The sequence below is a fragment of the Poecilia reticulata genome, chromosome 9 (genome assembly GCF_904066995.2).
Source record: "Poecilia reticulata chromosome 9, P_reticulata-male-v2, whole genome shotgun sequence".
In the NCBI taxonomy this organism is placed as follows: Eukaryota; Metazoa; Chordata; class Actinopteri; order Cyprinodontiformes; family Poeciliidae; genus Poecilia; species Poecilia reticulata.
This window is the reverse complement of record NC_088838.1, coordinates 1006964-1019103: the sequence shown is the minus strand read 5'-3', so window position 1 is coordinate 1019103 and position 12140 is coordinate 1006964. Positions and strand designations below refer to the sequence as shown.

Genomic DNA, 12140 nt, shown 5'->3' with positions numbered 1-12140 from the left:
AGTTGATCACCTGTTCGGGTTGTTTTACCTTTGTTGTGGTGCATCACAGCCGCTGTAGTTTCTGAACATTCAATAAACGAAAAACTACTAATTATCTCGTTCGTCTGAGACTATCATTTACAACAAACATCAAACACGGTAAATATGTTTCATTAAGTATTTAACAAACAAATGCCTACCACGATAATTACGTGAAATTAAATTGTCCAATTAAAAAAATAAGTTTTATTGCTCTGGCATCTTGCTTTGAGCTCAGAGTCCTCCATCAAAATTTTTTTGTGCTTATTTAGTGGAAATGTTGATTCGCCAAAATAACCTTTTCAACCTTTATAGCTCCACTGTTGAAAATGAGGCTCCAACATTCACAAATGACATTGAAATAAAATCCAGTCCAACATCTGGTTTGAGGTGATTCCTCTGGAAACTGTTGGAGGAAAAATATCCCAACTTCAGAAGATGAGCTTTTAACCTAACAGAGCTCTGTGGTTCCTCCTATCAGTCTGAGAGTCAGGGTGAGGAGGCGCCATGTTAGGAAGAGAAGTGGAACAGGATCTTCAGAACAAACAGGTCATGATGCTGGGCTACTGATTATCCCTCTATCTGGACACAGGATATAACCAGTTTAAAAGCTAAAATGAATGGTTATATGACAGACATGGAAAACTGGGATGACTCCATGCCATGATGTTCAGAATTTAGGTTTCATGGCATCTCAAGGTGTCAACATTGCAGGCAGTCGGCTGAAGGAAATACAGCTTTATTTTGTAGCAATTCAAGAGCTAACCAGCTTTTATCACTTCACAAAAAAATCAATCAGCACAGAAATTTCAAATCACACAAAGAAGCAATATTATATGTACTGTATATATATATACATATACACTGACACATACTTTTGTCATAGTGCCCCCAAGAATTTAAAACTACGTTCACCCCTGCAGGTATCCAAAGAAAATACTGTAAAAACACCTAAAAGGATTTAATTTCAAATTCCAAAACAATCATGATATGGATAACAAATTCATGCATTAAAACTTTACTGCACTACAAAAGCTAGCTTTAGCATGTCATGTAAAAAGAAAGATGGCATTGAAGTGAATAAAATAAGCCAATATATGGATGCAGATTAATAGCTAATACAACAGATTTTATACACAGCAATTGAATTTGGAAAGTATTCTTAATGCAAAAACACAAAACTGTACTCTTAGTCAGTACTTGTGGTGAGAATATAGTGAAAGGGCTTGGTTAAGACATCCTTCATTCAGAGATTAAATAATATCCTTCAACTGAACTAAGTCACAGGAGAATGTTCAGGGGCGGCGGTCGTATTCACTGATTTTGGTCTTGATGTGTGACAGTTTGGATTTCAGATATTTACATCTCCTCTTCTTCATCTGGTAATCTGGGGACTGACAAGAAAAGAACATACAAACTTTTCATCAACGTGAGTTGACACGTCCAAGACAAAGCCAAGTTCAACTTTGAAATATCTCTGGCTTAAAAAAAAATAAATTGAATCGCCCGCCCTGCAACAAGATTTATAGAAGAAATTAAGGTGTTTGGGCTGTGCCCAGTGCTTTACAATGAGCTGCTGATTCATACAGCTGCTGATACAGTGCTTGTCCTAGGCTAAATGAAGAGTAGGTCTTCTCTGATTGCAGGAGCAGGTCACCTCCTGACCCTCCCAAATGCAAAGCTTCAGCGTTGGGTTTATTTTTATTACAATTTTATTCTATTCTGATGGGCTCAACACCTGTCTGTCCGAGGGGCCAAAGGGGTCGGGTGCATTGTGGTATGGGTGGCAGCCGAGGGAGGGGACCCTGGCGGTCTGATCCTCGGCTGCAGAAGCTCTTGGGACGTGGAACGTCACCTCTCTGGTGGGGAAGGAACCGGAGCTAGTGTGCGAGGCTGAGAGGTTCCGGCTAGAAATAGTCGGCCTCACCTGGACTCATGGCTCTGGTTCTGGAACCAGTTTCATTGAGAGGGGCTGGACGAACTTCCACTCTGGAGTTGCCCACGGTGAGAGGCGCCGGGCTGGAGTGGGCATACTTGTTGCCCCCCATTTGGGCGCCTGTGCGTTGGGGTTCACCCCGGTGAACGAGAGGGTAGCCTCCCTCCGCCTACAGGTGGGGGGATGGGTTCTGACTGTTGTTTGTGCTTACGGGGTACTGGAGAGTGCCCCTCCTGGGGACTCCCTTGTTCTACTGGGGGACTTCAATGCTCACGTGGGCAATGACAGTGAGACCTGGAGAGGCGTGGTTGGGAGGAACGGCCCCCCCGATCTGAACCCAAGCGGTGTTCTGTTGTTGGACTTCTGTGCTCGTCACGGATTATTCATCACAAACACCATGTTCAGGCATAAGGCGTCCATATGTGCAGTTGGCACCAGGACACCCTAGGACGCAGTTCGATGATTGACTTTGTTATCGTCTCATCGGATTTGCGGCCGTATGCCTTGGACACTCGGGTGAAGAGAGGTGCGGAGCTGTCCACTGACCACTACCTGGTGATGAGTTGGCTCCAGTGGTGGGGGAGGAAGCCAGTCAGACCTAGCAGGGCCCAAACGTGTAGTGAGGGTCTGCTGGGAACGTCTGGCGGAGTCCCCTGTGAGACGGAGCTTCAACTCTCATCTCCGGCAGAACTTCGAGCACGTCCCGGGGAAGGTGGGGGACATTGAGTCTGAGTGGACCATGTTCCGTACCTCCATTGCCGAGGCGGCCTATCGGACCTGCGGCTGCAAGGTTGTTGGTGCCTGTCGCGGCGGCAACCCTCGAACCCGTTGGTGGACACCTTCGGTGAGGGATGCTGTCAAGCTGAAGAAGGAGTCCTATCGGGCCTTTTTGGCCTGTGGGACTCCAGAAGCAGCTGATGGGTACCGGCGGGCGAAACGGTATGCAGCTCGGGTTGTCGCTGAGGCAAAAACTCGGTCGTGGGAGGAGTTTGGAGAGGCCTGGAGACAGACTTCCGTACGGCTTCGAGGCGATTCTGGTCCACCATCCGGCGTCTCAGGAGGGGGAAGCAGTGCAGCACCAACACTGTTTATAGTGGGGATGGTGTGCTGCTGACCTCAACTCGGGACGTTGTGGGCCGGTGGGCGGAATACTTCGAAGACCTCCTCAATCCCACCAACATGCCTTCTGTTGAGGAAGCTGAGCATGGGGACTCTGGATTGGGCTCTCCAATCTCTGGGGATGAGGTTGCCGAGGTGGTCAAAAAGCTCCTCAGTGCCCCGGGGGTGGATGAGATCTGCCCGGAGTTCCTTAAGGCTCTGGATGTTGCAGGGTTGCGTTGGCTCACGCGACTCTGCAATATTGCATGGACATCGGGGGCAGTTCCCCTGGATTGGCAGACTGGGGTGGTGGTCCCCCTGTTTAAAAAGGGGGACCGGAGACCGGAGGGTGTGCTCCAATTACAGGGGGGTCACACTCTTAAGCCTCCCTGGTAAGGTCTATTCAGGGGTCCTGGAGAGGAAGGTCCGTCGGATAGTCGAACCTCGGATTCAGGAAGAGCAGTGTGGTTTTCGTCCTGGTCGTGGAACACTGGACCAGCTCTACACCCTCAGCAGGGTCCTGGAGGGTGCATGGGAGTTCGCCCAACCAGTCTACATGTGTTTTGTGGACTTGGAGAAGGCGTTCGACCGTGTCCCTCGGGGGGCCCTGTGGGGGGTACTCCGGGAGTATGGGGTACTGGGCCCTTTGATACGGGCTGTGAGGTCCCTGTATGACCGGTGTCAGAGTCTGGTCCGCATTGCTGGCAGTAAGTCGGACTCGTTTCCGGTGAGAGTGGGACTCCGCCAAGGCTGCCCTTTGTCACCGATTCTGTTCATTACTTTTATGGACAGAATTTCTAGGCACAGCCGAGGTGTTGAGGGGATCCGTTTTGGTGGCCTTAGGATCGCATCTCTGCTTTTTGCGGATGATATGGTCCTGTTGGCTTCATCAGAACGTGATCTACAGCTCTCACTGGAGCAGTTCGCGGCCGAGTGTTAAGCGACCGGGATGACGCTCAGTGCCTCCAAATCCGAGGTCATGGTCTTGAGCCGGAAAAGGGTAGAGTGCCATCTCCGGGTCAGGGGGGTCGTCCTGCCTCAAGTGGAGGAGTTTAAGTATCTGGGGATCTTGTTCACGAATGAGGGAAGAAGGGAGCGGGAGATCGACAGGCGGATTGGGGCAGCGTCTACTGTGAAGCGGGCGCTGTACCGGTCCGTCGCGGTGAAGAGAGAGCTGAGTCAAAAAGCAAAGCTCTCGATTTACCGGTCGATCTACGTTCCCACCCTCATCTATGGTCATGAGCTTTGGGTCATGACCGAAAGAACGAGATTACGGGTACAAGCGGCCGAAATGGGTTTCCTCCGCAGGGTGGCTGGGCTCTCCCTTAGAGAGAGAAGCTCGGTCATCCGGGAGGGACTCAGAGTAGAGCTGCTGCTCCTCCACGTCGAGAGGAGCCAGTTGAGGTGGCTCGGGCATCTGGTAAGGATGCCTCCTGGACGCCTCCCTGGTGAGGTGTTCCGGGCACGTCCCACCGGGATGAGTCCTCGGGGAAGACCCAGGATACGCTGGAGGGACTATGTCTCTCGGCTGGCCTGGGAACGCCTTGGGATTCCTCCGGAGGAGCTGGAAGAAGTGGCTGGGGAGAGGGAAGTCTGGGCCTCCCTTCTGAAGCTGCTGCCCCCGCGACCCGACCCCGGATAAGCGGAAGAAAATGGATGGATGGATGGATGGGTGGATGGAATTTTATTCTAGTTAATATCTTATTTTTAGTATAATTCAAAAGCACTTTAGTCAGTTGTTTTTTTAATGTTACGGCAGTTGTTTTTTTAATGTTACGGCCCTGGGCCTTAAGGGCTGGGCTGCAGGTGTTGCTTTTGTCTGTCCTTGTGCTCCTCCCCTTTACAGGTGCTGCTGATCAGGTTGCTTGGGAACGCAAAGTACTTAAACCTGGCTGTCTCCATCTTCTGGGTCGCCTTCAGCGTCCACTCTGCCGCTTGTGGTGTTCTGTTGCCAGGCCTCAGCTCCCCTCCTTTTTGCACATTTGCGTTTGTCTTTGTTTTGGCACTTCAACACTTCCATATGCACTCATACAACACATCCAAGCATTTGCATCACACCACTTATACTGATATCCACAATCCATTGTTGTTTTTGTTAATAAATATTCATTTTTCTACACTTTAACCCCTGCATGGTCTCCCGTTTTGTTATGACCTTGAGCCAGTCGTAACAATTGGGGGCTCGTCAAACGGTTCTGTCGGTTATGTTCGGTTCGGTAAGTTTGGCTTTTGTTCTTACTGTGTTAACTGAATTACGTTCTTCTTTGTGAGCGCTTGTTGCGCATTGGTCAACTGTTAGCGTTCGGCTCTGGGACGCTAATTTCCATGCGTTTAATTGGTGACGGGGGAAGCCCGTGACGCAATTGTCCTTATTTGGACTTGTGCGCTCTTGGGGGATATGCAGGTGGTTTATGAAGTGCGGTGCATTTTTGTTGGAGCGGGATGTTTGTTCCATGGATTTGAGTTTAGCGATAGGTAAGTGGCAAGTTTTTAAATGTGCGCTAATAAAACGTTTTGAGCAGGTGTCCCCTTGTAGGCTTTAGCGGCGTTTCCCAACAGGGGTTTCACCGCGTTCTTTACTAGTGTGGAGGTTCGGCGGGTAGAGCTTCCCTCTTCCCCTTTCCCTTCATCGGCTCGGGAGCATTCCGTGGTTTCGAGGGGGTGACAGCCTGCTGGTCGCCTTTCTTGTACCACTGGTTTTTAAATGCATAAGAACCCATCGCCACGCCTCACGAAGACTAGGGTTGAGTTTGTAAGCTTCTTCGCTAGGCAGTTAGCGGGGACACGCTGCGGGTGGTCGCTTTTATTGTGCATGTTGTCGCTTGTCTATTTTTATAACCATGGATCAATTTGGGGCTTTTTATGGTTGAAACCTTCTTGGAAATGAGTGCGAAGAGCAGTTATAATGATGGCAGAGCATTATGGTGATCACTGGAGTGTCACGTAGAAATGTGATCGGCACGTCTAGAAATTTTAAATTTGAGATTGGTGTGTGCTTAAGCCTTGTCTACACTCGTCTCCGTCCTTAATGGCGAGCGTTACTGGTTTGTCCGGTGGGCAGCAAACAGACTTGCGTTTCAAGTTCAGTGGAAGGAAAGTGTGCTTTGAGCCTGGTTGTGCCTGTGAAATAACCGTTCTGGTGGAGGAGTTGGCCCACGTTTTGTTTGAATCCCATGAGAGTATGGTGCTGGACCATGCTGGGTTTGTTATGCGTGTGGCTCTCTGTTTTGTTGGTCATGTGGTGAGAATCCAGGGAAAAATTTGTGAAGCAATGATGTGACTGTTTGGTTTTGTGGAGATGTCGGCTCCCTTTTGGTTGATGCCCTTTTGGTGTTGCTGGCTGTGAGACAGCAGTAACTTTGAGTATGGTGCTGGACCATGCTAAGGGTCATCGTGTTGTGGGTGTCGCTCTCCATAATTTGTTGGTCACTTGCTTTGTTACCTGACTTGTGGAGCAACGTTTTGTGGTAGTGGACCACTTGTTGCTGTGACCTTTTGTGTTGGGTATCACCAGTTCAGATCTGGTTGGTTTACTGGTTATTGCTTTAGCGAGTGGTAACTGGGTGAATCCATTTTGATTTGGCTGTGAACCTGTGGTAGGTCACTTGTGTGTCAGGTTTGTGTTCCTAAGTGGGTTCTTTCCTCATAAGGTACCTTGAACGTTTTGAAACAGTAAGAACATGTCCTGTTGGCTGCTCGACCATTCTGTGCTACTCTTCCTAACCAGTGAGACATGAAGGCTGATGTGACGTTGGTCATCATGAACACCTCTTGGGTAATGTACTACCAGCCCAAACATTTTTAAATTCATATTTGTTTCTTTTTTGAATTTTTAAAGGTTCCCCTTTGGGGCCCTTTTCTTAAGGGTGGGGGTGTTACGGCCCTGGGCCTTAAGGGCTGGGCTGCAGGTGTTGCTTTTGTCTGTCCTTGTGCTCCTCCCCTTTACAGGTGCTGCTGATCAGGTTGATTGGGAACGCAGAGTACTTAAACCTGGCTGTCTCCATCTTCTGGGTCGCCTTCAGCGTCCACTCTGCCGCTTGTGGTGTTCTGTTGCCAGGCCTCAGCTCCCCTCCTTTTTGCACATTTGAGTTTGTCTTTGTTTTGGCACTTCAACACTTCCATATGCACTCATACAACACATCCAAGCATTTGCATCACACCACTTATACTGATATCCACAATCCATTGTTGTTTTTGTTAATAAATATTCATTTTTCTACACTTTAACCCCTGCATGGTCTCCCGTTTTGTTATGACCTTGAGCCAGTCGTAACAGTTACATATATAAATAAACATGACATTGACTATCAACTAGCCCCCTGTATCATCCTCTGTCCTTCCCTGCACCTGTAATGGTGACATGTGCCTGTTGTTTATGTTTTGAGGCCATCCATGTCGTGTCCCTCATCTCCCTGATTCCCGGCAGCTGTGTCGCTCCCTGATTGCTCCCCTTCTTAAGCCTCCCTCCGCAACCCGCACACTGCCAGATTATCGAACGCTTTCAGCAAGTAGTTTCTAGCTCTTCATCCACGCTCTGTGTGTTACTGCCTCGCTCTTGTCCTTTGGATTTTCCCCTTTTGCCTTCCCTTGTTGGACCGCTGTTTTTGCCTACCCGGATCTCGACCCTAGCCTGTTCTCTGACAAAGCTCACGCCCACTCCCTCGGACTCTGCTATCTTCCCCTTCGTGTATGACCTCGGCCCGGTTGACCAAGAACTTGGATCTGGACTTTATTCCTCTGCTCCTCGGTTGTGAGTACGCTGCTCTGCATCTGCGCTTCTCCCTCCGCCCCCACACACTATCTTCTAGCTAGTGCTACAGCTAGTTATCCAGTGTGCCGCCCTTGGCTGTCTCCAATAAAGATCTGTGGTTTTCTGCTCACTCCTGTCTCGTGGCTGATTTCGGGTCCTCCTAGTGTGCTTTTACACCACCATTCAAATAAACACCAAAGGATTTAGAGTCTGAACTAATTAAACCAAGACATCATTTAAAAAGATGAATTACTGTGGTTTCATTCTGTGTTTGTCCTTTACATGCTAAATATGAATTCCATTTTTCATGAAAATTTACAATTTTATGAAAACCCTATTAAGGTTTTATACCTGCAACCTTCCTCACCATGGTTACGTGTATCTTATTCTTAGAGGGACATTGACCTTGCCGTGAACAAAATTGCTTTAATATTCCTAGTAAGTAATGTCCGCCCACTGAAGGTTGGGGCATTTTTTTGTCATTTATCCACTCATCTGGATGTGACATGTTTGAGTCGTCAAGACGTTTCTCATTAACTAATGTTAATTTGGTAGCATAACTTATCTCATCATGCCGTCATAAACCGTTGTAGTATGCTGACAACATGCTGGCTAAAACAGCAAGACATTGGGAGTTACCATGTCAACTGGTGACAGTTTAAAGGCAGGCTGGCTCTTTCTGCAGTCAGGTTGCATGTGCACCCACTATTTGAAAACAAATAATCCCTCTATTTTCATTATTATGGATAATCTTGTTTTTAAAAATATTTAACACTTTTGAGACTTTTGTGCAGTGAAATGATTGCTACACGGTAAGGAAGATGGAATGGGAAGCCATCTGTTCTCTGTACTTGCTTTGTCCAGTGATCCTTTAGATATTTATCTTTTGGGAATGCTTATGGGAAGTTTTTGGGAGGCTTATGTGTTGACTGGGGTGATTAGAATTCCCAGTTGCTGAGCAGCTTTTTAACATTTACCCCAGGATACTGCAACAAACGGCGATAATGAAGGCCAACATGTTAACGTCGGTAGCACACTTGATGCTACCTTCATCTAGGGTTTCACCTTTTAGAAAAGAAAATAAGGGATGCCTTCCATGGTAGGGTGCCCGCCTTTATTTTATGGCTGCTTTTGTTAAAAAAATAAAGAAATAATAATTATAATAAATCAATAGTGCAATCATTTATTTACAGAGATTGGTTAGAGTATCCAAAAATTATACTCAAATCATAGTATAACTTCAACATGTTAAGTAGAAGCTTTAAATAAGCAAGTACAGAAAGTATTTAGTAAAGAGTCTAGTGAAGTACTGTTTAATTGATCATAAGACATGATTTAATATTTTAAATGTGTCATTAGACAGCCAAAAATAAGTTCTGTGCAAATTCTAGTATTTTAAATGGTCAATGGACCATTGACCAGTGCTTTTCTGATCATTTTGAGCACTCAAAGCACTTTACACTAGAGTCACATTTACCCATTTGCACTCACAAACGCTCACACATTTATACACTGATACACTCAGTAGGCAATTTGGGGTTGAGTGCCTTGCCCAAGCACACATCGACATGTGGAAGCTGGAATCGAACCAACAACCTTCAGATCGCAAGACGACTACTCAACCCACACAGCCACAGTCGCCTACTTAAAAGTTTTAAAGTAGGCTACTGTTTTAAAGTAGTAACTTACTTTAATACAAGCTGTTAAAGTTGTGTTACTTTAACACATGGTGGTACAAAGTAGTCTTTAGTGGTGGAAAAGTCCATAGTCCACTTCATATTTATTATCAGAGTTCACAGCGTGGCTAACCTTACCTTCTTGAAGCTTTTGACTTGAGTGTATTCATTCAAGACATCCTGTAGTAAGACCAATTCACTGTTAGTGTCACAATATAGAAAAATATTATTCAAGATTCATACACATCTTTATGTAAAAAACAAGACAGATGGCTGCTCCATCACCACTCCACTTTATTATTATTATTGCAGCTCTGAAACCATTACATTATTGTAAAATAGAAATATACAACACAAACACAAGCTTCTAGTTCCCCACCTAACTCACTCCAGCATATTATGAAACTGACAAAGAAACAAAAATCAAATAAACCCAAACCAGACAGCCAGTAATGTGTGTCATAATCAGTACTGGTATGCAGTATCAGTACTATTCAAATTCCAGTACCAGCACTGTAATTTGCACTCTGATGAGACCCACTTGTCAGATTAAAAGTATGTTTAAAAAATTATGTACGAAAATGGATTTCATTGGTCTGATGTGATATTCTAGCCATAGATATCAAGTTTTCAGTAGCTGTAAGCACAATGTCATCATAACGGATAATAAAAAGGCTTCAAAACCTCAGTCTGTGTGGGATTAACCTAAACGTGTTTCACTTTGTGAATTCAGTCACCAAAATAAATTTACTTTTCAATAATATTTTAATATATTGATTCTCCTCACCAGATACTGTGGGCTCCCCTCAGGGAGCCTGTCCAAGTCTCCTTCCAGGTCAGCTAGGTTCTGGTTTAAGCCATCCATCCCAGCCTGTAGGCTCTTGTATTCAAGATGGTCTCGATCAAATTCTCTTTTGTAGCTTAGACGCTCTTGCTCATCCATAATGGGTGGAAATAAACTGTAAACAGCAAGATACAATCACACACACACACACACACACACACACACACACACACACACACACACACACACACACACACACACACACACACACACACACATAATGCATCACAAAAGTGAGTACACCCTCACATTTCTGCAAATATTTAAGTATATCTTTTCATGGGGCAACACTGACAATGATCTAAAATTTTTGTTATTTTGTGAAGAATCAACAACAAGTGGGACACAATCGTGAGGTGGAACAAAATTTTCTGGATATTTTAAACTTTTTAACAAATAAAAAACTGCAAAGTGGGGCGTGCCATATTATTCGGCCCCCTTGCGTTAGTACTTTGTAGCGCCACCTTTTGATGCAATTACAGCTGCAAGTCGCTTGGGATTTGTGTCTATCAGTTTTGCACATGGAGAGACTGAAATTCTTGAACATTCTTCCTTGCAAAACAGCTGGAGCTCAGTGAGGTTGAACGGAGAGCTATTGTGAACAGCAGTTTTCAGCTCTTTCCACAAATCCTTGATTGGATTCAGGTCTGGACTTTGACTTGGCCATTCTAACACCTAGATACGTTTATTTGTGAACCATTCTGTTGTAGATTTTGCTTTATATTTGGGATCATCGTCTTGTTGGAAAATAAATCTCCATCCCAGTCTCAGGTCTTTTGCAGACTCCAACAGGTTTTCTTCCAGAATGGTCCTGTATTTGGCTCCGTCCATCTTCCCTGTCCCTGCTGAAGAAAAGCAGGCCCAATCCATGATGCTACCACCACCATGTTTGACAGTGGGGATGGAGTGTTCAGGGTGATGAGCTGTGTTGCTTTTACGCCAAACGTATTGTTTTGCATTGCGGCCAAAAAGTTTGATTTTGGTTTCATCTGACCAGAGCTCCTTTTTCCATGTTTGGTGCGTCTCCCAGGTGGCTTGTGGCAAATTTGAAACCAGACTTTTTATGGATATCTTTGAAAAACGGCTTTCTTCTTGCCACTCTTCCTTAAAGGCCAGATTTGTGCAGTGTACCACTGATTGTTGTCCTATGGACAGACTCTCCCACCTCAGCTATAGATCTCAGCAGTATATGGAGCGGTTCGCAGCCAAGTGTGAAGCGGCCGGGATGAGGATCAGTGCCTACAAATCTGAGGCCATGGTCTGAAGCCGGAAAACAGTAGAGTGCCTTCTCCGGGTCGGGGGGGGTGTGTCCTGCCCCAAGTGGAAGGGGGGTGTGTCCTGCCCCAAGTGCCCTGCGCCAAGCGGATTGGCACAGCATCTGCGCCAATCCGCCTGCGCTAATATGGTCATGAGCTTTGGACCATGACCAAAAGAACGAGGTCACAAATTCAAGCGGCCGAAATGGGTTTTCTCCATAGGGTGTCTGGGCTCTCCCTTAGAGATAGGGTAAGAAGTTTGGTCATCCAGGAGGGACTCAGGGTCAGGGGGGTCATCCTGCCTCAAGTGGAGGAGTTTAAATATCTAGGGATCTTGTTCACGAATGAGGGAAGAAGGGAGCGGGAGATCGACAGGTGGATTGGGGCAGCGTCTGTCGTGAAGCGGGCGCTGTACCGGTCCGTCGTGGTGAAGAGAGAGCTGAGTCAAAAAGCGAAGCTCTCGATTTACCGGTCAATCTACGTTCCCACCCTCATCTATGGTCATGAGCTTTGGGTCATGACCGAAAGAACGAGATCACGGATACAAGCGGCCGAAATGGGC

The 12140-nt window shown here is 46.4% G+C and overlaps 1 protein-coding gene and 1 long non-coding RNA gene across 2 annotated transcripts in view; both read right to left on the bottom strand.

Annotated features, from left to right (window-relative positions):
* Window positions 1–741: 741 nt before the first annotated feature.
* The window catches only part of oclnb (occludin b), a 35158-nt gene continuing 23759 nt past the window's right edge, over window positions 742–12140 (bottom strand). The window contains exons 13-15 of the mRNA XM_008419297.3: window positions 10266–10437; window positions 9617–9658; window positions 742–1412 (exon numbers count right to left, since the gene is read on the bottom strand). Of these exons, the coding sequence (XP_008417519.2) occupies window positions 1314–1412; window positions 9617–9658; window positions 10266–10437 (313 nt within the window). The 3' untranslated portion in view covers window positions 742–1313. The remainder of the gene's footprint in view (window positions 1413–9616; window positions 9659–10265; window positions 10438–12140) is intronic.
* Window positions 6925–9609, bottom strand: LOC145552973 (uncharacterized). The gene is made up of 2 exons (XR_014089127.1): window positions 7983–9609; window positions 6925–7399 (listed from the first exon to the last, which is right to left on the bottom strand). It is a non-coding gene; the product is annotated as an uncharacterized LOC145552973 (long non-coding RNA).